Source organism: Stegastes partitus, unplaced genomic scaffold, assembly GCF_000690725.1.
Source record: "Stegastes partitus isolate 25-593 unplaced genomic scaffold, Stegastes_partitus-1.0.2 Scaffold117, whole genome shotgun sequence".
In the NCBI taxonomy this organism is placed as follows: domain Eukaryota; kingdom Metazoa; phylum Chordata; class Actinopteri; family Pomacentridae; genus Stegastes; species Stegastes partitus.
In genome coordinates this window covers 558618-582979 of record NW_007577848.1, presented here as the reverse complement: position 1 = coordinate 582979, position 24362 = coordinate 558618, and the positions used below count along the sequence as shown (strand labels likewise).

Below are 24362 nucleotides of genomic sequence, written 5' to 3'. Positions count from 1 at the left end.
GCATCTAGTCATTCATGGCAATGACCAGCTACTATTATGCTTGCTTGAGATGGCCCTCATGGACTGTATTTTAAAAAAGGATGTAGCCTCCAGGTCTGAAAAGTGAAACTCATTTGAAACAATCTTAGACCTGCATTATTTGAAGGTCATGACAAAATGGCCCTCCTTCTCAACTAATCTGTTACCTCAGCAAATATTTTTCTAATTAGTTTATTGTCTCAATTTCAGACTTCCTTTGATTCAGCTTGGTGTTTATTTTGTATATTATGGTCTCGGTGAGAGGGAAATGGTCAATAAAGCCTTTGTGATTGGCAATTTGTTACTGTATGGGTGCTCTTAGAGGCCTTAGTCAGGTCCACCACTGGGTCATAATGTCTCGTTTCAAAAGAGCAAGATGGCAACGGCAAAATTCCAAACTTGATGCTTCATACCAGTTATCCACAAACTAATAGGTGACATCATAGTGGCCTTTATTTTTATATACAGTCTACATCAGGACTCCTGTCCAACCTGCTTAGTACTTGCTGCAGTGTCACGCTAACAGTAGCCATCAGCACATTTTTAATATCACATTAGAAAAAGTTAATAGAAACTACAAAATTTGCGAAAGAAAAATACACATTTTTTACACTGCTTTGACCACTAATGTGCCAAAACAACAAAAGTATAGTCGGTACTAGATGAAACTCTCGTTCTACATAACATTTTTTTTTTTTTTTAAATATTTATTTGACCTTTATTTTACTAGGTAAAAAAGTTTTAGAACCAGTTCTCATTTGCAAACATGACCTGGCATTTTAGGCCACTCTAAAACAACCTGCAAGTTTCTGCAGTGGAAAACAGCTTAATTGTAATCTTTGAGTGCAGTGTGGCTCCAGTTCTAAAAGAGGGGCAGGAGATACTTAAACAATAAGGTTGAAAGTAAAGTAAGTACATTTTTCTAATTATTGCACCGGGTGACTTGCCTCTTCATTACAATTACTTCAGGCACTGGAGTTAATTATTTCTTTCCAAGTCCCTACAAACTAAATGTGTATAAATCCACAGATTAAAAAATAATAATAAAAAAAAGAATGTCTCAATGATCCACAACCATGGCTGTAGACGTGTCGGTCAATATTTATGTACTTATTTTGGGATTTAAACTTAATATTTGTTTTTGAGGATGGAGGCATTCACTCTGAAGTCCAAATGAGCCATTGTACTGCTAATCGCATTGGGCCATGAAGACTAATTTCCTGTTATTCTGGCAGAACCATTTCAAAATTGATTGCCGCATTATGGGATTCCCTAACGTCCACTCACTCTGAATGACAATCATAAGACCTTCAGGTTCTTGAACACATCAGAAACTGTTGCAGAGAGGACTTTTTCCTAATACCTTTAGCAGCTTTTTCAAGGAGAAACAAATAACAAACAAACAGAAACATAGGTTTCTTGCTGTTTTTCGATAAAATCCCAAATTATCAGTGAAAACCCTTAAAAACTCTGACTGGTCAATGCCGAAAGTAATCCTGTCTATTATCTTGTGTTTCCTTTGGACAAACCCTGTCTCCCGTAACCTGCTCTAAAAACACACAATACTTACCTGACACCACGATTCAGAACAATTTCATAGCATTTATACAAACATATAATCAACATCTGTCATTGGAGAGGTTAGGTTTGAGATTGAAAGCAAGAATGTTTCTTTAGTAATTGTGCAGCATTACATATTGACTTTGAATGTGACATACATCATGCAGTAGCAGTGGACAGTAAAAAATATGACAAATACAACGTTGAAAATGTACATATTTCAGAATACAATCCTGAAATGCATCATGAGATGGATTTGTAACACAAGCTAGTTTAAGATAATGGTTGAGATAATGTACGTAAAGCCACATCCCTGGTGGATCTGGTGCAGACGGTGAGCCCAGAGATGGAAGAGGAGCAACCTTCATGTGGGATGCAGTCAGCAAGGACATTCTGCCTGTATGTATGTCCTTTAACTCACTTTCTCTCTCTCTCTCTCACACACACACACACACTATGTAGGAAAGCCTTTATCCTACATATCACAAAACATCATGTCAAAAGGACAATGACAGAGCTGTGTAGCTATTTTTATTTTGTCTCCCATTGAGGATCCTTCCAGGAGACCAAGGTGTCACATGTTTGTGGACTGTGAAATCTCTTTCTCTATTTCAATTTTTACTATACTGAAGTCATTTCACATTCAACACCTTTACATGGCAGAGGCCTTTCAGAAGGAAATGCTTCATTCTCTCCTGCAAACAATACAAAAAAAAGCATGGTGTGAAAAAGGCTAATCAGTGCTTCTAGAGAAGGTGTAACGTCTTATGCATTAAAAGTATGAAGCCCAAAACAAACTTCTTCTGCCCTTCAGGCTCAGAGTCTTCAATAATGGAGCACGTGTTCCCTTCCTCTGCAGTCGAACCTATCCATTTTAATGGCACACAGCTGGTACGTTACTAATTATGCATGTTGCAAGCTATCGTATATGCTTACACGCTCACTGTCACGACCCAGACATTGGAATCTCAGACAGGTTTATTGTAACCTGCTGTACTTCCCATAAATGTGGCCATCGTAGCTCTAAGTGTCATGCTAATTTTGTATTCTTTGCCACCTCAGAGATTTGGGGAAACAGAATTTAGCGAGTCAATTAACATAAGCTCCCTGCAGCTTTCACAAAATAATATTAATAATAATAATTTCAACATGAATCATTTTATACATTGTTTTTTTTAATCTGACTGCAGTTAAACACAGAAATTAACTGTTTGGAATGAACATTTTGTCAAATGCATTACGGATCTCCATCCAGCGATAGTTGCTGTCCTTATCACTGACTTATTCATCCACTAGTTTGTTTCCACTGTGTCTGACTTTTACAGTGGGGATGGAGGCAGAAGAACACCAGAAGGTCCTGAAAGACAGCGTACCTCGGGAAACCAGTGTTGTCCCTGCGCTCATCGTTGGCTATTGACTGAGAAAAACTGTTGCTGCAAAGAGTGAGACCTTAATAATCTTCATGCGTCTCTTGATTAGAAGAATCCCAGCTGTGGAACGACAAGTAATGGATCTGCAGCTTTGATAAATATACTGGAGATGGTGTTTCTCCTCTCCAACATCAAATGGATTACTTTGAGGAGCCAAACGGACCACGTAGCTCTACACAGGTCACTAAAAGATAATGCAGTGTTCAGAATGTCCATTTCCAGGTGGCTAATTTCTGTTACCTTCTCGTCAGACTCAAATAAATGTTTAAAATTATTTATGTAAAAATCTGCTTTCTTTGGAAACTTGCAGAGATCTCCTGCTAATTGCTCACCACAAAGCTCATCAAATGTCTCCAACAGAGCTGAAGAGTGCAAAGTTATTATGATGCTCAAAAGCACAAAAGCCACATTAATGGAAAATACAGCAGGTTGAAGTATGCCAGAATCCTTTAAGTAAAGAGGAATTTGAAGCTACAGCATACTTAATGTATATACAACACATTCATCCTAGCCAAAAGCCTCATGAGGAAGTTGATGGGAGTGTACGGCTGTGTTCACACAAGGAGTTTGGTTTCATTTAAAAGGTTTGGTGCAGTTTGTCCTTTTGGTTCAGTTTGATTAGGCTGGTGTCAAAGTCAGAACCAAACAACTGGACTGAAAGTGGCCCTGAATTTAAATGAGCACATCTGTGTGTCTGTACAGAAAGACATAGTTGAGAGCAGCTACCCATGGCTACTTAGGGCAAGATGGGACAATGTAGTTAAATTTGCCTTTCTGAATCCTGAAATGTGCTGATTAGAGCAATCTGTACAGGTAATCTAGGATTATATAAAGAATGCATATGATAAAACGGTAACATGGTATTTGTCAGCATTAGTGTGGGAATTAGACTTACATATTAAAGCTAAAAGGCAGTATTCTTGTGTCAGCTGAATGTCTATTGGAAGTTTCTTGTTTAGAGCTGCAAGGATTAGTTCATTAACTACGTAGATAATTGCTTATTCTGTTTTAGTAGCAAACAAACAAAAAATGTCTGAATTCTATGATAGCAGTTAGTTAAATGTCAATATTTCCTGACTTCTTTACTCCTCCTAGACAGTAAACTGAGCATCTTTGGTTTTTGGATAAAACAAGACAATAAAGACGTTATTCTATGATTCTATTCTTTAAACTGATCAACATTTTTCACCATTTTCTTATATTTTTCACAGTAAACGACTAATTATGACTTGACAAATGACTTAATTCACCAATTAAGAATTTAATCAAAAAATGACTAGCGTCTTAATTCAGGTAATGTATACAAATGACAGTTTTCTCTGTGAGTCCATATTGCACTGTCAATGCTGTCATCTGCAAAGCTGTCCAGCAACGAGTTGCCGGTCAAAGAGTATGACTACATGTGAACATAACATTACCTAAAAAGAAACTATTTCTATAACTCATTTGTTTGTTTGTCCCTAGAAAGCAACCTGAGGCTACAGTCGCCTATTGCAAACAGAAAAAAATAACTCATTCACTGGCCAAACTTGACTACCTGTCTGTATAATCACATTTACGGTGACATCAAAAATACATTTCATAGCACTTGAAGGCTCTTTTTCAGACAATGATAGGGACAATTCTTCATTTATTTTGGGGGGTAAATAATAGCTGCGAGGCGCTGTTGAAATATGGATTCACTGTGCACATGGATCAATGACAATCTCTATACACCAATGTCATATTCTCATTCTGGTCTTGATACCGTGAAAAATGAATAAAATAGCTGTGTGGTTTAATGCCACAGCAGTTTGTTAACATGAGTTTCACTGTGTTCTCTGTGCTACAGTCATACTGTGAAGGGAGCCAAACATGGATTCAGCAGTGATACAAATTTTAAATAATGCCCTTAACCCAAAGCCTGCACGTTAACGATCAATATTGTTGATTAATTGTTGAAATAAATGCACACAGTGAACACTTGTCTCGGCTAAATTAGGAATTTTAAAAAACAGAAACTAAACATTAGGTTAAACTACAAGTACAAAAAAAAAAAAACACTTTTAAAATGATGCTCAACGACTGGGCTGACAAAATCAAAAAGTATTAAACACAGCACATGAGCTGCGATCCTGAAACACTGTAAATCACTTCACAGTGGTTAGATATCTGATCTGTTCATGTTAATCCAGCTGCTGGAAAGAGCTGCTCAGCTAGAACAGGTGTCCACAAATACTGTCGTAGCAACTTTATCAGTCCAAAAAACATATGCAGACAAAAACACCCTAACACTAACATATTAATGCTAAAAATCTGAGTTGAATGCTAGCATGAGCCTCCGGTAACTTGCTAAACCAGACGGCAGCCAGACACCTTTTTTAGAACTTGATGCTGCAAAGTTCATCAACGTAACACCGTTAGCATTAAGACAGCAGGAAAGTCCAACTGTTCTATTTTGCTTAGCTTGAGTTGAGTCTTGGTTTGCAGCAGACTGAGCAGGGCATTGTAGCGATCCCTCTTGCCAGCATTGTTTTCCATTTCCTCTTTGGAGATCCGAGGGGTTCCCTGGCCAGATATGGCATATAATCTCTCCAGCCGGTTCTTACTCTATTCTAAATCTCCAAAGAAATGAGGCATCCTCATAAAATGTAGAACCGCCTTAGCCTGCTCCTTTTGACGTGAAGGAGCAGTGACTTTACTCTGAGCTCCCTCATCCTATCAAAAGGCTGAGCCCAGCGATTCTATAGGGGAAACTCATTTCAGCCACTCGTATCTGCAATCTCCTTTCGGTCACTACCTTGAGCTCATGATCACAGGTGAGGGTTAAATCGACTTTTAAATCAAAAGCTTTGCCTTCTGGCTTCTTCCTGACGATGACAGTATGATACAGAGTGTGCATTATTGCTGACGCTGCACCGATTTGTCTGTCCAAGTCATGCTCCATTTTCCCATCAATGTGAACAAGATCCAGAGAAACTCCTTCGATTGGATGAGTAACTCACCGCTGACCCGGAGAGAGCAATGCGCCGGTTTGCGACACAGAACCAGGGAGCAAGCTGGGAGATCTGCTGCTTTTATGGACCTTTACAGGCAGTCAGCACACACACCTGTAACTCCATGTCAATAAACAGTAAGTAGCTCCAACTGGTAGCGCGAGCAGGCTATATTTTACATCTTCAGTGCATTTTCTGACATGTGTGTCCCTCGTCCTGTGTCTTATCAGTTAATATTCTTTGAATCAATTAAATTCTTAATAGCATTTAATCAGTTAATAATTAATCATTAACATCGATAGGTGATGTTAGATAAGCCTAATGTGATGCACTCAATCAAAAAGACAAATAAAGAACAATTCTGCTTTTAAATCATTATTTACAAATGAACCAGAGACCACTTCTCTGAGTTGGATGGCTGTGTTTGACGAACTGAAACCTCTTAAACTGCACCAAACATGTTGAGCGTGAACAGAACCAAAATGAGTTTGGGTGACTGAGACTTTCATTAGCCGCTGCTGCCTATAAACCAGCTGTAGCATCGGTTCGTAAGTTGTTGAAGTGAACTAATATTAATGAAAACCTCTGACCGGTTATGTGCTGAAGGCAGAGAAAGTGTCGGAGCGAGCAGGCAATAAGGACAGAGGACAGGAAATGGGGACACACTGAGTTGGCAGGAGGAGAAGGATGAAGGTGATGGAGGGCAGTGTGGGTAGTGAGGAGGAGAGGAGGGTGAGTTGATGTTTTCTGTACCCAGCATTCTTACCTCTTATTGGTGTACCACCTGTGAGGTAATTTGAATGCAAATAAGATTAGAGATAACCATTAGTATAAATAGAAGACAGAGAAACAGAGACTGTCATTTCTGCATCTGGTTATTTACTGTAACATAGTGCTTATTTGCATGATACACCTGGCTGTTTTCTCCACAGTGCTGGAATCCTGATCATAAAGCCCCCCTCCCCCATGAAAGCACCTGACTATGAAGCAGTTGAGCCTCCTTCATCAACAACAGTCCTGTTTTGGTTAACCCAAAGGTATGTTTTTTTTTTGTTTTTTTTTCTTCTTCCTCCTACATTCTTCAGTAACAAGACAGATAAGGACACAAGCTGCCAGCTTTCCTTCTGATGCAATTCACAGAAACATGCACTTGTGCCCTGAAATAGTTGGTGATGTTGCTGCTTCAGTGGTGGAAAACTCTACCATCAAGCTCCAAAATTAGCATGCTATATTAGCATACTATAGATGTATTTCTATGGCAGTTGTCACTTTTTTAGGTCATACAAACATTTACCAGTGTTTTCTCTTTGGACTATTTAGAGCTGAACCAGCTGAGGGAAATGTGCAATTGAGATTTTTTGTGCCAATTTTGCATTTGTTATTTTAACTCCTATTACTTTATATGATAAAATAAACAAAAAAGTTATGATCATGCCAAGCATAATCCCAAATGTATTTGAATTCCTTATGTAGTAGATCCTCCCTTGTGCTGAGCTCAGACGACAGGAGTCTTGGGCGGTTTTACCCCCTGTTTCACCCCTCCACAATCAGAGAAATCTGTTCTGGGATCTTTATCTAAACCGATGTTTGGCCCAGATTATTTGGTGATGTGGGGAGTTTACAGATCCAGTATTAAGCCTCCCAAACTGCTTGCAGACTCACTTGGGCCACCCTGATTAATATCAAACATGCTAGATATTTAGGAGATAAATGTGGATGATCACCATGCAACTGCCCAGAGCAGCGGATGGTGTTGCTAAGCAATACTGGAGATTCCAGTCCTTGAGGCTAATGTTAGGCACAGATACAAAAACTGATAGTTAAAATCACGAATCCAGATCTTACTGAGGAATAGACAAACTATGTTGATGGCATCCTCTCAACCATTTTTTAATCCAGACTTGCTTAGTTTTGCTTTTTTTTTCTAACTGCAAAGTATGTAGGTGTAGTAGGTGTTGCCCTTCAGTCTCCATTTTGTTTACATCAGCTTCCCTATAATGTGCAGAGTTGCTCTGCTCCCTGACTGCTTCTTCTCACATAATAATCCTAATCATATCCTGTAGAGTGTGATGCACTATTATTTTGTCATGTTGTAGTGTTTGCATGTCTGAAATAAGAGACAAGAAAATCTATAACGTTTCTTCTTATAGCCTGATGCAACTAGATTTTACTATTTGTTCGGACTTTAAAACTCCTGTAGTCTACGCCCAGCATTACTTTAATATATTTGGTTTAAAAAAAAAAAAGTTGTATCATGAGGCTAACTTATGACTGTAAAACTGGCTTGATTCCGATAAAAAACTGACTAATTATGTTCACATTTAGATATAACCACAGTAGGGCATTCAGCCAGGCATAGTAATCATAACAAATCAATGATTTTGGACAAATTTATGTTTGATAATATTAAATATTACCTAATGAGTTCAATGTTTAACCAAACCATCATGTTTAAAGTTTAGCGGGTGATTCTGACAACTACTGAACACATCTGTCATTTACATGAATTGTAAAGAGAAGGAGATATTTCTATGTCCACTGGTTCTGTAAGAAAAAAGTCCCTGATTCATTTTTGGACAGTTGGAGCAGATCTAGAGCTCAGAAGGGCTTTAAACTCTCCTGGTTGAGTCTTCAGTGCAAAAGACCAACAACTATGTAGCTACATCGCTTTTTTCTTTCATTAAAAAAAGCCTAAGCACTTCTCCATAGCAACATCTGTTCACAGGTCACAGTACTGAAAGTTGTTCATCTGACTGGCAGGAAAACATTTTTCATAAGTAAAGCTGAAATAATTAAAGCTGGTGGCCACAGCATTAAACTGCGGGCTGTAAAATGCCTGCAAACACCAACTAAACTTCATCTTCACCTTCTGTAGCTTGTAAATGATAGTAGAGCTATAATTATAGGTTGTAATTAAAATTCCAGCTTGTTGTCATTTGAAAAAAAAAAAACACGAACTTTAATTGCAATTTAAATAGGATTAAGTACTGTTCATTCTAGTGGCACTGTAGCAGCATTTCTCCTTTAATGCTGTATTTTACTGGTGTGAGGAAGTGGGGCCATTTGGGCATATTAGGTCATATACAGTAGAGGGTAAGAGAGGGATGGTTACTATGCAGATGCCACTGATCTGGATAATAAACCAAGCCATCAGATAGGTGAGAGATTGCAGAAGGGGAGCCCTGGAAGCTGTGTGGCCCCTGGGGTCTGATAAGGGGGACATCAGCAGCTTCCAGAGGGCGGGACTGGGCAACGCTGAGACCTGCCATGACTTGCCCCCCGCAGCTGTCTGTCAGCTGGATGAATCCCACACCACTTCAGCATGATGTCATGACAGATTTCAGGGTTTCATTGTGAAAAATAATAGGACTTTATTATATTTTCACAATGTCTGGATTGGAGGGATTTTTCTCTGTTGTAGCATCCATCAGGAAAAGATGTAGTAACGGACAGGATCTTCATGTTTCAGCGGAGAACACTGCTGCAGGTTTGCTCAAGTTGTGTATCAAACTGTTAGTTTGTTGTGCAAGATGCTCCAGTTAAATCCAGAACGAACGAAACCAAACAAAATCCCATCACATCATGTGATTGGCTCTGAAAGGGGGTTGGCACTCGTTGTATACAGTTTTCTTTCCGCAGGGAGCACTACCTAAGCTGTGGAAACACTTGTATGGTGTCCTCTTTGGCTCTGAGGGAGCTTTGTCATGTTTGACAAAATAACCCAGATGATGTCAAACAGAAGGCCTGTGTTACAAGCACATCATTTTTCATGTTATCACCAGTATTTATGCTGTCCAGGTCAACTGGCCAAGTGGTTGGTCAATATGCTCTCATCTCACTAAATTCTCATTCGTCTTATTACAAATGGCTGTTGATTCGCAGCAGAAGATAATCAAGCAGCTCAGATAAAGCATTCCATTAGTGCTTGCATTCTACACCTGCAAGTATAAGCAGGATGAAGAAGGTTCTGAGAGATGCCAGACTTGTTTTGGCAATACACTGCTTCTATTGCATCACTGCTACTACTGGGCTGAACACAGCTCAAGTGGGAATCCCTTACATTATTATTTTTTCACTACACAGAATCATATATCATGGATCATGGTTTTTCTAGATGTTTTTCACAACAAAAATAAAAGTTGCTTTTTCTGCTAAACATTGATTTGTATGCTTGGATTAAACATTCAGCAAAGTTGGATTCTGATGAAATACACCAGATTCCAAGATTTAAAGTTCAGGAAAATGCTTGGTCCTGATCTGACTTTCTTTGACCTGAGGGAATGAAAGTCAGACAATCTCTACTTTTACATTGATTCTAACCATTTTTTGAAAATCTATCTCTTGCGAGAATCAAAACTTTCTGCGACTGCATGTACCATCGCTGGAGAACCCCCTTTAAGAGCCAATTGCTGCAAAGTAATTTAGCTTTGATCATCGTCAGTTTGCCTACACATGGGAAACTGGAGTTTTTCTTCTGTCTGAACTGGAAGCAGAACATTTTCAGCGCTTTTAGAAGTTGTCAGTGACTGGTGGTTGTGTCCAGTATAAACACATGCTTATTGTAGTGTTTGAAGAGCTGAGAGATGATTGAACTTCATGTTTCACTCCAGCATTGTTGAAGCACTGGACTATCAGATCCATCTTGAACGTCAGTCTCTGGTCGGTGAAACATCACTCCTTAATGAACAAGGTTTTGGTTAAAATTACTGGCAGAGAAAGATGAGCTTCGGAACACCAGAGGAAGCCTTCACGAAAACATCGGGCATTTTTTTCCTTTTACAAAAAGAGCAAAGGCCTTAAATTGAAAAAGGAAGCTATCAGAGTTTTTTAATGGATAAAAGTCATTTAATAGGACTAACTACTTCAAGAGCAAATGTGATCACTCCTCTTTATAATGAATTCTGCTGAAACAAATAAATTGAATAACTCTGGAGTGCTCACTTTATGACTACATGTTTCACTTTCCTAGTGTGGCACAGGATAACTCAGATTTTTTATTTTTTTCTAATATAGGAAGGAAGCCATCTGTGCTGCGCTGCTGTGGGATTGCATGCAACGACGGGGCCCTGTGAACCAAATTGAAACAAATTGCCATGCTGTTTGGTTAATAATACATGGCGTGTCTCTCCCCACTAAAGGTCTTAAATCCTGAGAGTGAACTTTACTGCCAATGGTATCTTGCAGCCTGCCTTTCTGCTTCCCTGGGTTAAGATCAGAGCAGCCATGAGAGGGGCCCGGGGCCCTCAGTGGTGGGAAATCTGCTTCTTACAATTGCTGCAAGGGCTGGCAAGACAGTCTGGAGCTGGACAGCCATTCCATTGTTGTGTAGGTGCTTTTTGGCAGAAATCAACCATTTCTATTTTCTCTCAGAAAGTGAGAAAAAGGGCACCTGACAGGTTGCATGGAGCTCGGTTACTCAGCCAGCAGCCATCCAGCTCTGCGCTGAGCTGCTGGGCCTGGTTCTGTGGAGAAAGATGCCCTATCTGCTCCTCTGGATGCTGGCACCCTCCTCACAGAGCTGCTTCATATGGCTGTCTGTGCTTTAACATTCATCACCGTCTGTGGTGTGTTAAGCGCTGTTGGCACACCAATATTCCCACACAGGTGCTGCTCAGGTAATTACTAAAATTTGCGAGCTTCTTAAAAGTAGGAAGCATTTGTCTCCATCTGAGCTTAATGCATATTTTACTTTCTGAAAATAAAAGTTGGCTTAAGCGCTTACACTTTGATTTACAAGTTAACCCAATCATTGGTATTTTTGATGTAATATAACTGCCAAGTGTGGTGTTCCATGTAGCATTAATATATGATCTTTCATCTGCTGGGTGCATTTGTGATGTGGCTGTGATTCTGTACATATTTTCTGCTATGTTTGCCTTTTCCCAAGAGATACATGTAACAGGGACAAGCAGATCCAATTAAAAAACTATTGTGTACTTTGTGACCCTGAGGGCTGGGTTTTAAAATGTTTTAATTTTAAAGCAATTCATGGTCTGTTTGTTTCGCTCTTTGTTATATAGTTTACTTATATAAACAATATAAGCAAGAATGAGTTATTTAACCCTCTGCACCCAAAAAACCCACAGATGTGTTGAAAAGACACGCTATCTTTAAAACAAATAAATAAATGAATAGTCAAAATGACGCAATATATCTGCCAGAAACTGTAAAAACGGAATCATCAGAGGTGTCTGATTATCCTAGAATCATTTGTGATGTGCAGTTTCATTTGAAAAACAACTAAAACTAAGCTTAAAACCATGACATTTCATTAAAAAAATCACTTTGTTGAACATCTCATTCAAATATTTGCCAAAAATAAATCAGGTGAACTGCAGGCTGTGTTTACACAGAGCAGAGACCAGATGTCAAAAGAAACTGAGAAGAAAATAAAACATACTTGATCAAAAAATAAATGCAGCATGGTCAAAACAGTATACAAAGATGCATGTTGCTGGAAGCAGCATGTTAACATATCATTCTAGAGTTGCTGTGAAGAGTAGTGTAAAAAAAATAAATTCATTTTGTAGACTTCAAAAAATTGCAAATAGTCAAATATCTTAATAATCCAAGAAACTCCATGTTTTTTATGATTCATGATTCATAATTGTGTCACGCCACAAAAAAATGGTTGTGCTGTTTCCATAAAGGTGCAGAAAAATGATCCCACAGTGAGTAAAAACGTGACAGGAGCAAAAAACCACCTGCTAGGGGTTCAGAGGGTTAATTGATGAATTAAGAAAATATTAATTAATTAGCAATTTTGAAGACAAATTAATGCAAAAGTATAAAGACTGTGATCAAATTCAATTAAAAAAATGATAAACAAGACCAGACATTTGAAAGATTACTTTCTAACCATGTAACTACTGTTATATTTCATTTGGTAATGAAACAGTTCAGGTTTGATACTCGGTCAAAGATTTTGCTTTATCTGATGTATGAGTGTCTTCACCCTAGGAAATTTTGAGCATCAAATACTTAATTTTTGGCATTCTAGTGAATTTGAATATATAAAAATGTGCATTTTCTATACCAATTTACATTGGAAATTTCTTTATTTTTGTGAAAGAAAACACTAAATTCATGCACAATGAGTAAACGTTCTAGCAGTTTTTCAAAAGTCCTCTGTTCATTTCATGTTTTTATTGAAGGCAACAAATGCACATGCTCTGAATATTGAGTATCCAATGCATCCTAAATGAAATCTCTGCCATTGTACCCAGCCCTAGTTCCTGATAAAGTAAAGAACTGGTAGGTCACATATATCAGTGTTTATTTTCCATACACAGTCAGTGGCTTCCCTAAAACCTCAACCCAATGGAACCTGTGCCATACTAATTCTGCAAAGTTATTACAAGTGAATGATCAACACAGAACATGCTGATATGAGCGCTTTACCTGAACGCAGCTGCTTTATGCGGCCGTTGCTGCTGCTGATGTCCACTGGTAGGAAGTCTTTGAACCAGTAGATCTCTGGGTCGGGATTTCCGCTGGCTGCACACAGCATTGTAGCGGTACGTGTTCTCTCCACAACCTTCAGCTGGGGCCCCATGTCTATGGTGGGGAAACCATGGGGTATCTGGTCCTCTGTGGCAAAAGACAGACATGATACGTGAGTGATACAGTTCAGTCTTTAGTCAATCATCAGATATGTTTGTCAACCGAGACTCGGGAGTGTGAGAGTTCACTGTTCATTTCATAACCGTGAGCTGGAGAGGTCCCCCCCACCCCCCGCCCCCTGCCGTGAAATTCAAGCACAGTAAAATCCAGCTCTAATGTAAGTATCGCTGAGCTGCTGCACGACTAATCCTCCCACAGAATTTCCAGTCATGGATGTGTGTGAACAAGACCGATGCAATTTCACCGCAAGCGAAATGTATTCTGTCAGAAAAAGGCCACGACCAAACTCACGTAATCTAAAACGCTTGCTGCAGTCAAATGTCAATTCTGCCAAATTATGGATGGAACATAATGAAATCATGGACTGAAAATCGCATTCCACACCTCTGGCCACACTTCTGAGGACAGACACAGCAACAGCTTTACACACCTTTCCACCCTCTCTCATACTTTATACGTTAAGTATTTCTGCTTCTTATTATTTTATTTATGAAGAAGTCACATATTAGATATATATTATACAATGTATTTACAGCATAGTATGCCTACATTGTCTCACTCTGCCCAGGGCTCCAGACAAACGTTCACTTGGATGCACAGTTGCCCCTAAATTTTTCATTTCGAGGTGACCAGAACATGATTTAGGTTTACCCAAAATTTTTATCTCTGAATCATGTACATTTTAAGCATTACTGCTTTTATGGGTTTACATACTTGCTGATCATTTCTAAGCACATTATGTAAATGAGTATGAACAGAAATGAAGGCACAGACAAATATTTATATAAATTACTATGAGAAGAGGGGCTGCTCTGCTGATCATGCATCTATTATGGCGGAGGACAAGTTTATCGGAGACACTGTACTTTTTTAATGTTTCAATTTGGAAAGCGTCACGCATCTAGCAGCAGAAGCACTGTTTCCAGCCATGCTTTGGCTGCACTTTTTGCATTTAATGCAATGAATGAATAATGTCAGCTGTTATCGTGTCATATTTCAGTCTTTCCCAAAGGCTGAAAATTCATCGTGGTGTAGTACGGTGGTGTAGATTCAAACTGTTTAGAGAAGGAGAGGGTAACTCTAGTTGATTTCTGGAACTACAATTTACTGATGTCTCCTAAAAGCCTCACATGCATCACTAGATGGTACTTGGCAGCTTTGCACAGAGAAGCTTATAGTCTCCACTCGGTTACTGCAGCACAGAAGAAAAATGTAGCTTAAAAAGAGTTAAACAAGGTGTTCTAGTGTCAAAATTGGCCTCAGATGAAACTTAGTGATTTTATCTACCTGGGCAGGTGGCTCTGAGACACATAGACAAACATGCAACACGTCAGATGCACTGGTGAAACCAATAAGATTGTTTAATTGCACTTGACACATTTTTGGTCCCTACGTCAAAGGTTTGAGGTTTTAGGATATTCTAAGAGCCAAGCATTGCACATCTTTAAAACCACAAGAGTGCGGGGCATGCTAATAGGATATGTTGGTATGTTGGAGTCAAAGTAAAACAAATGTATGTATACATCTGTTCATATACTAAAATGCAGGATACATGAATAACCATGAAATCACTACATCACTTTGTGTGATAGCTGTGTTTACACTGCAATTGTTTTTTTCCCCAGTAAATAAAGGCAAAAATCTACAAAGTCATATGTTTGTTGCGTCATGACAGCAGCAGAAATATAAAATGCCCTCAAGACAATACATTTAATTTAACAGCCTCTAACAGCAGTCAATAAGCTCAACGGCAGCAGCAAATCTCCACAAATTCTGGAATAATATCCATAGAATCACAGGTTAACAAGCACCTTGTCTGCTGTCTGACTCTGGTACAAGCAGTTTTTTTTATTCTTCAGCATTTACAAATGTCGAGGGCAGCTGGTAGCAGCAGCAGCAGCCGCCAAGTCGTGAACAGTCTCAGCACGTATACGGTGAACTCAGACGGAAAAACATGTCAATTTGTCACCACCTACACTGCTCAAAACTAAACATATAGAACAAAACTGAGTTAATGATGCTGTTTTAAACTGTGATGCTTCCACTTTGAATGCTGGAAGTCTAGTAGCAACTCCTGCCGACAGTTGGAGATGCTAAACTGTAAAATGATGCAGGTAAAAACCTCCGTCTATGAGCTCAGACCTTTACAACTTGTGAATAAGATCATCAATTATTCATCAGATTAGTTGCACAATGCAGGCTTGACTGATGGTATTTTCATCTTATGATTCTGTATTAAAGAATGGTCACATAGTCGACATGAAAATGAGAGGCTGAAGTCAAAGAACATCTTGAAAGGTCAAGCAAATGCTTCCAATGAACACTGTTCCTTGCAAAAAACCTTGTCGATTAAACAGATATTTAGACTTTGAACATTTTGTGCTTCAGCACTGTGTATTCAGGCCCAATATATTTCAATAACTTTCTAAAAACTCTAACAAAGTTGAGTGGAAGCATATTTTGCACGGTCATTGCCATGATGAGTTGCATTATATTTTCAGCCCAAACAGGGTCACAGCAAACCAGTATGACAATGTTTACTCACAGATGCTGAGTGTTGCTGACATTAGCAGTACGGGCACCTGTAGTCTTCTTTCCCTGCAGGTTAACATCCACATATCTCTGCTGGATGTGGCTACGCATTGCTCAGGTCAAGTGGTTATATTCCAGTTTTATTCTGACACAGCCTACATGCAACCTTGTTTTCATTTTCTGCATCAAAATTCTTGTATTAAATACAGCTTCTGCTGTGAGTCACAGTGGTTCAGAGTTGCTTGTCAACACATGGGAGCATTTTCTACATCTATATTTATATTAACTTAAAACTATTCTTTGCCAAGTTGTTTAACAAAATCAGCTGCATACTTATGATTAAAAAAAACTCAATTTATATTTACACCTACAAGAGACATGAATAGAGATGAGAGTGGGGTCAGCACTATTTGAATATGCATAGTTCTTTCAAAGTGCGTATATAAATATGGACGTAGCCACCGTGCTGTCATCTATCGGCTTGTGGAATACCGTTTTACAATTAGGAAGTGCTATTTTGTTTTTCAAAATCAGGAGTAATGAATGAGGGGTTGATCTGGCTGACAACTTGAGGATGGCGAAAAGGTAGCAACTTGTCGATCATAAGATGGCCCCATCCTAAAACATAACTTCTACTTAACTTAAAATGGGGCCATAATTTATTCAATTAGTTATGCTAAGCTTTCCTAACTGTTACTCTCGGTGTGTCTCCCTTTTATTTCAGCCTTACAGTCTTCTCAAAAAATCAAAACTTCATTATTAGATTAAAATCCTTTTAAATGAGAAAATTGTCATCACCCATTATGCTGTATATTAAAGTCGACTGCCAGCAATTATGGGCAGCAATGGACAGAAAACTGTGAATAATAAATTCAATAATGTACTGATAAGATGAAAACCCTGTTTTTCAATCATTACTTGTGAAAATTATACAGCGGCTTGTTTTGACCTTTTGCTGACCCATCCATCCATCTTGGACTCGTCCCTCTGTGGACTCTAAAATGACAGTGATGCAGGTTTTTAAAAACTTCAGCATGTATTTTTGACGAGCTGCCTGCACCATGCTGGGACGGCCTCTAATAAAGAGCTCACAATGGGGCTGTGCAGAAGGGAGGAAAGATGCTCTGGTGACAGATATGAAATGAAACTCCGGGGAACAAAGAAGCCGTGACAGCCAGGCAGTTTGAAAACTGGTGGAAGACTCCCAACATCGAGAAACAGCCTCTTCATTCCACACAGTAAGCAAATGAGACCAGTCATCTGTCATGGTTTCTGCTGGCAGCAGGGGGAATAGGAGCAAAAACCAAAAACACCTGAGCAGGTTTACTGTTAGAGGACCAGAGGGGCACTTAGGCCACTCAAGTGCCCCACTGCTTTGACATTAGTCTGAAACAAAAAGGGCTTCAGGGCACTGATAAATCATGTCTGCTGACAATCCAACCAGTTTTTTTGAACAGATGCTGCAACTGCTGTTTGGTGTCTTCAAGTTTTATCGCTTTTGAAATGTTTGTGTTGTTATTAGACGAACTGCCAGTGTGTGTGGATGCCAGGAGCTGGATTCATCAAACATCTTAGCTAAGTATAGCTCCCAAATGGATGATTTAGGAGAACTGGCTTTTTCACTGCTTACAAACACACACAAAAGAAAAAAATCCTATAACATAACTTTTAATAAGCTTGTAAGGCCACTGGGCTCTCTGTTGTGCTTTTACTAAACTTCAACTCTAAAATGACCTTTTTATACAACTAATCTGCAACAGCAATTTTTTTGAGGGGAATGTAATGCCACTGTGCCATCAAGATAATAACACATCCATAGAATGCTCATTAACAACACATTTAATTAGTTTTCTTCCTAAATATTCCGTCTTTCAATACAATATTTACTACTGACTGCAAAACTTCTTTGTGCTGTGTTTAGACTCTGGCAGCACTTAGTTAAGGTTCAGGAAAAAATTATGGTCCGCTTTATTATAGAAAAAGTCTGCTGTGATCTTATTCATGAGGTACAAGGTGTTTCTAAAAGTTTTGTGGGAAACATAAACTAAAAAATACAGTCTTTGTTCCACTTTAACTGAATGCTGCCATATCCTCGCCACTCCTCGCAATCTGGAGTGTGAAGTCCACTCTCTGGAGTCAGAGTCATGCATTTCTTCAGTCTGCATCAATCCTGACCACGTTGCTGTGACTTCATTCACTCAAACACTTCCTGTGAACATGGCAGCAATGTTCAGTATAACAGCTAGTGCTACATAAATATAATTTCTAGGGGAACAGGACTGATACTTTTGTCTAATGTGGAGATTTTGAATACAAGGCAAAGAAGTGCAGGACAGATGTTATTGGCTGACATTGGTCTATCACACATGCATCAGTACTGGGTGTAGAAGTTGTTTTTTTTTTAAAGTTTTCTTCAGAGAACATAATAGAGATGGCCAGAACATAGTTTGTCCAGCACAGCCGCTCTGACTCCATTGTAAACTGTACTCTCATTACTTTTGGCAGCTCATGCAGCATAGTACGAAACCCAGCCAAGAGTCAAACGGTGTATTCATGCGAAGCTGTTAATTAGTTTGCTGTAAAGTTCATATATGTTAATATTTGACTACATTTTAAAAAATCTATAATCGAATAATATATAGAGATAATATAATACAGAATATGAATGTTGACCAAGATATTGATATTGAACTTTTTTTTTCACACCTGAAAAAAATTGGTACCAGTACTAAAAAATCTGCCTAAAAAATCCAGTATTGGTTCCGCTCTAGTCTGTCAGCAGCAGCGTAGTCAAAGACTACAATATAATAAGTTCTATAATTAATGACTGAACATGAAATGTAGGTTTATACTAAGATATAGAATTCAGTTTGATTCTACACAAACTAGTTAGAGGTGCAATATGGCATTAATATTTTTAAAATATTTATTGCAGACATTTTGGCATCTCAGCAGCATAAAAAGCACAGACATAATTGATAACATTAATACTGAATGCATTCGATTTAGGTGAGCAAATTCCAGGGAGCTGATACAGTGTATGCTGACTCACTGGGACACTTAATGGGACTGAGCCATTGTTAATAAAATGGGTTTTAATCGTTTTTTTCCCCTGTGGTATAAGAGGTCAAAACATCTGAAATGTGTGCATATTCAGTTCCAGAAATTGCTTCCAAAAGAAAGGAAGAGAGGTAAATAAAGTGATCAAAGCGGGTGTGACATCTGTGGCACACCGCACAACTGCCAAATTTTTGATGATGACAGAATAACCGACTGTCCACCTCATAATCTGGTCAGTGTTTTTCACATATTCAGCGGCAGTGGGCTTTAAATGAAAACAACAATTGTGACAATAAGTTGAGAGCATAATTAACAACAAAGCCCCACAGCCTAAGGAGGACAGTGGAGTTCCACAGAGAGCTAATCACATCTTACATCCACCCACAATTTTGACCTCAGGTAAACTACAGCATCTATACTGTTTAATTTATTACAAATAAAGGAATGATAAATACCATGGGTCATCTTGCTGGCTACACACCTGCAGTGCAGTACTGACTGTGTCGGATCCTGCAGGAACCAGCAGCCGGCTCAGGTGCACGGCCAAGTGAAAAGGTGACAGAATAAAATTAATGATAGTAAAAGAAAAAACAAACAGGTCAATATTTGGGCTCACTAATGCCATAGAAAGAAAGAAAGAAAGAAAGAAAGAAAGAAAGAAAGAAAGAAAGAAAGAAAGAAAGAATGGTTTGCAATGGTTCACATCAAATTGCTCCCATTTGGTCTTCACACACAAAAAAGATTTCATTAACTAAACTATTGATGATTAAAACAAGACTAATACTGCAGACACGCTTTTAGAAGCATCTCTCACTATCTATAAATCCACACTGACTCTGAGACACAGACAGTGTGAGCTACTTTTGGAAAAGCTCTGTAAGTAGTTGTTTAAAACCACAGTTTTTATGTTACCAACTCATTAACTGCCTCAGTAATGATCGATCAGGGCGTCCACTCTAACTGTGATCTTGCCAGTTTCACTCTTTGCATCTGCATTTGTTGTGCATTTCCAATCAACTAAGAGTTAGGTCTTTTAATTGAAATTTAGGGAAGGAGATCCAGGACTATAGTGCTCCACACTGCAACCATTTAGTTGCCTTTTGTGTCCACTTTTGGAGATAGTGTTATGAAATTTGGTAACTAGGAGCACTAGGGCTACTTGTAAGTATGGTCCCTGTTTAATATTTTACTTAAAGCCATGTCTTATGTCATCATGTGAGTGATCAGAGCACAAAGCTTACGCAAGGCTTTCGTTGTCAACTACCTGTGTCAAATTCTGTCCCTATGTGACAAAGAAACAAACTGTCGATTCATTTTTCAAAAGAAAAGATCATCCAATCCTTTCGGTGCCATAACATTCTCAAATTTCTAAGAGAGGATCATTTAGACGATATATCAGCAGATGATCCTAAACTGAACCATGCACACTTTCTGTTTCTGACAGAAATAACTCACTCCGTTTACGTGGTTGAGATATTGCAAAGAAAGAAAGGCTATGTATTGTGTATAACGCTCTCTGTCACCCAACACAGGGAAAATTGAGTTTGCTGTCATGACTGCAAACATTCACATGAAGCATAAACTATGTGGGGACGGATGCACTGGTGAAACTGCAGCACTTCGACCTTAAAGATTTCTTCTGTTAAGCGCAATTGCATTTTCAGCTTTTTCTCCTTCAAACTCCATGCAGTTTCTGGGTCTTTTTTTTTTAAGAAACTGAGCTAATTTTTCACTGCAATATAAAATCCTGCATGTCTATGAAAAGAGCACAACCACGGCTGGATGTAGAGACAACTCAGACTGTCTTCTGTGGAGTATGACACAGTTATAATGTCATCAATCATGAACACAGAAAAAAAAAATGTAAAGTTAACTTTCTTTGTATCTTTAAAAAATGTAAAAACAATGGAATCAGCATTTTTCCGAGCACCCGCAGGTCAAGACTGAGAAAACCACGTCAAACATGATTAGATGAGGGACTATGAGAAAAACAATTTTTATAGTATCTGGCTGATAAATTATGTAATTTGTGTCATTTTATTTCTTTTCTTTTCTTTTTTAAACATGCCTTTCAAACCCACCGGCAGGTTTCGAAGATAACTTGAGGGTTAACTTGTGTTTTCAGGAGGGAGCACCAGAGCTAATAATAGAAAAGGTTAGTGTGGATCCTTGTCTGCTGACTGAGCTTTTACCAGGCTGCTGACAGAGTTTGGAAATCAGCTTTGCATTCACTTTACAAGACAACTGAAATTTAAAGTCTCCCTGAAATCCTATAACCTTTATCTTGTCTCATATAATGTGGTCCTACAGAGAAATGAATTTTTGACATGCTGGTTGACAATGGAGCAAAGCTGGTTATGGATGTGGGATGTTGTGCCCCTCCCAAGACACATGATACTGTATACATGTAAAAGTAGTAGATGAAAGGACTCCACAGTAAATATAGCTGCTCTAAAGCTGCACAGACACACACTTGAGAGAGGAGGAATTACCTTTTTTAAAGGAGACTCTACAACTGAATTCACTGACTCCAAGACAAAAGAAAAATAGGCCATTAAAGTTAGTCAGCAAGCAGCGCTGAAACACAAGTCGAGCTCTTATTGTGTTGCAGTTGATTGGCTGTCAGTCAGAGTGTTTACACGCACAATAATGGTGTGGAGAAATGTCCAGTCTCCTGACGATCATTCTGCTCTGCGTCTTTTTTTCACCAGCTCTCTGGGAGGAGAAGCAGTAACCCAACACTCCTTTGCTCTCTCCAGGGAACATCGAGCCATGAGCACACTCATCAACAAGCACGTTTTAGTGGAAACACAATCAATCAAAACCAATATCATGGAGCTTCAATTGTCAAAACGACCAGTCTTATATTAAAAATAATAATAATAATCCAGGCTTGTAAAACTCCGAACTCTCAACTCCTGCAGGATATATTTTTTTAATACGACAGTCCATCACTCTGCTTAAGCTTAATGGCTTCACAAACACCACCTCAGACAACCTCTAATATTCAGCTCAGCTCTTAGTTGAGCGCTTGAGTAATTCACTTTCACTTCATTCAGCTGAGGAAGTGGATTTTCTTCGCACTCAAATGGAAACACTTTGCCCTAAAAGGTGTCTTATATCACATCCCAGGGGAGTTTATTGAGAAGGTAGACTGCTTCATTATTAGGTGAACAGTAATTTCAATTTACACTTTGAACTGAGTCAACTATAAAGTGAATAGATGCAGAGGTCCCACAGCTGTGTCTCTGTTGAGTCTGGTAAGGCTTCCCTGACAGCTGAGGCAGAAAGCCTTCATAGTTCGCACTGCCATATATATAATATTCTGCTGCCTGAGTCATATCAGGAGATATTAGGATCTCTAACCAAGTCTCTCTTTAATAGATAGGAACTATCTTTAAAATAAATAAATAAATAAATAAATAAAACATATGAGCCTAGATATTAACATCTTTCAACCTGCATAATGGGATTACAAATAAAGCACCATAAAGAAATCAAAATAAAATCCTGTAAAAACACAGTAAAAATCTGGCAGCAAGAGTGGTAGAAAGGTATGGTAAAATGGTAGAATACTGTCAAGTTCAAACCTGTCAAAAGTGTAAAAATATCTGTAAAACAATTTTTTTGACAGTCAACATGTACTAACATGTATTATATTTTCTGTGCTTCTACTCCATATTATATGCTATAATTTACCAAAACTGGAGAAATCTACAAAATAATAGTCTACATTTTTGAAAATCATTAATATACATATTTTTTCTTTAAATAACAGCAAATATCTCTAAAATAACATTGTTTTTTTGTTTGTTTTTTGGGGGGTTTTTTGTGCTGATTTTAAAGTACAAATACTGTGATTTTACAGACAAACTGCACACTGCATAATAACTAATTACCACTTGTGAAAATACATTTCCATGTGGATGTAATTGACAATTGAACAGCTTGGGGCCCTGAACAATTTTAGATACTGAGCCATCACATAAATGCCTCATGGCAGCTATTTTATTTTTCATCAAATTCTGTTTTTTTTTTTTTTTAATTTTTTTATCATATCTCCTGAACTAAAGTCAAATTTATTCATAAAGCACATTCAGAAATAATAAACGTTGAAACTAATTAAAACACAATTAAAATAGCAAGCCACAAAATACAACAACTAAAACACAAATCTGAATAAAAGACAAATAAAAAGGGGATAGAAAGTTACAAAACAACACAAGCGTGTCAAGCTCTCCTTGAATCGAATGCCAATGAGCTGAGATGAGTTTTTCAGCAGCGGCTTAAAAGTCTCTAAAGCGTCATCTAGTTGGTTGATGTCAGTGCTCTAACAAGACTATGATGATGAAAGACATCAACCCAGTTAAAACCTTAAAAACAAACAATGAAATCTTAAAATCAGTCATGAAACAGAGCGAAAGAAGGGAGGCCAATACTGAACACAACATTTCCACTAACTATTCACCTGAACAGTTTATGATGTTGTTGTATCCCTGTGATCCTTGACCATTAGAACAAAGGTAAAACCTCACATTTTCTGTGTAGCTTCAGAAAATATAACGCAAAATACCTCATTTGGTTTTGATGGAGAGTAAACTGACCGCCACCCTAATCAGGCGTTTTTGTTTTTTTTTTCGATGGATTTGTTTCTAAAAATATTCAGGGTATCAAACTGCAGAAGGGAAAAAGGGAAAAAATCCCTTCAGATTTGGCACAAACCACCAGGAGTAGATGCTGAAACCAAGAGGTGGGTGACTGGAATGAATGCTCTGTCAAATGTAATTTTGAGTTGTGCTTTTTCTATTTGAACGTGTTTGCTCGTCGTGGATTGGCTGTAAGAACCACCCATTGATACGTTCCTACCCTCACCTGAGGTTAATAGCGTTGAGATTGCAGAATACAAGCAGTTAAATGGAGTTTCCTCTGGAGGGCGACTGGGTTTCACCTCACAGACAGGGCAAGGAGCTCAAACACCCAAATGGAGCTGAGGCGAATCAGGCATCAGATTAGGGTCCTTCTTGGGTGCCTTTCTTTGCATGTATAACTTGTACGAGACCCTGGGTTAGACCCAAAGCACGCCGGACAGATTATATATATCATCTTGCTTGGGAATAAGGTGGTGCAGTTGGTAGCACTGTTGTCTCGCAGCAAGAAGGTCGCC

General features: G+C 38.5%; 1 protein-coding gene across 10 annotated transcripts in view; it reads right to left on the bottom strand.

Moving 5' to 3' along the window:
* Nucleotides 1-24362, bottom strand: part of ptprfa (protein tyrosine phosphatase receptor type Fa) — a 349532-nt gene that overhangs the window by 177006 nt on the left and 148164 nt on the right. For 5 of the 10 annotated variants that reach the window (XM_008278153.1, XM_008278154.1, XM_008278155.1 and 2 more), the window contains exons 5-6: nt 13385-13573; nt 6750-6767 (exon numbers count right to left, since the gene is read on the bottom strand). In XM_008278153.1, coding sequence (XP_008276375.1) covers nt 6750-6767; nt 13385-13573 — 207 coding nt within the window. The remainder of the gene's footprint in view (nt 1-6749; nt 6768-13384; nt 13574-24362) is intronic. The other 5 variants (XM_008278156.1, XM_008278158.1, XM_008278159.1 and 2 more) reach the window with 1 other exon arrangement.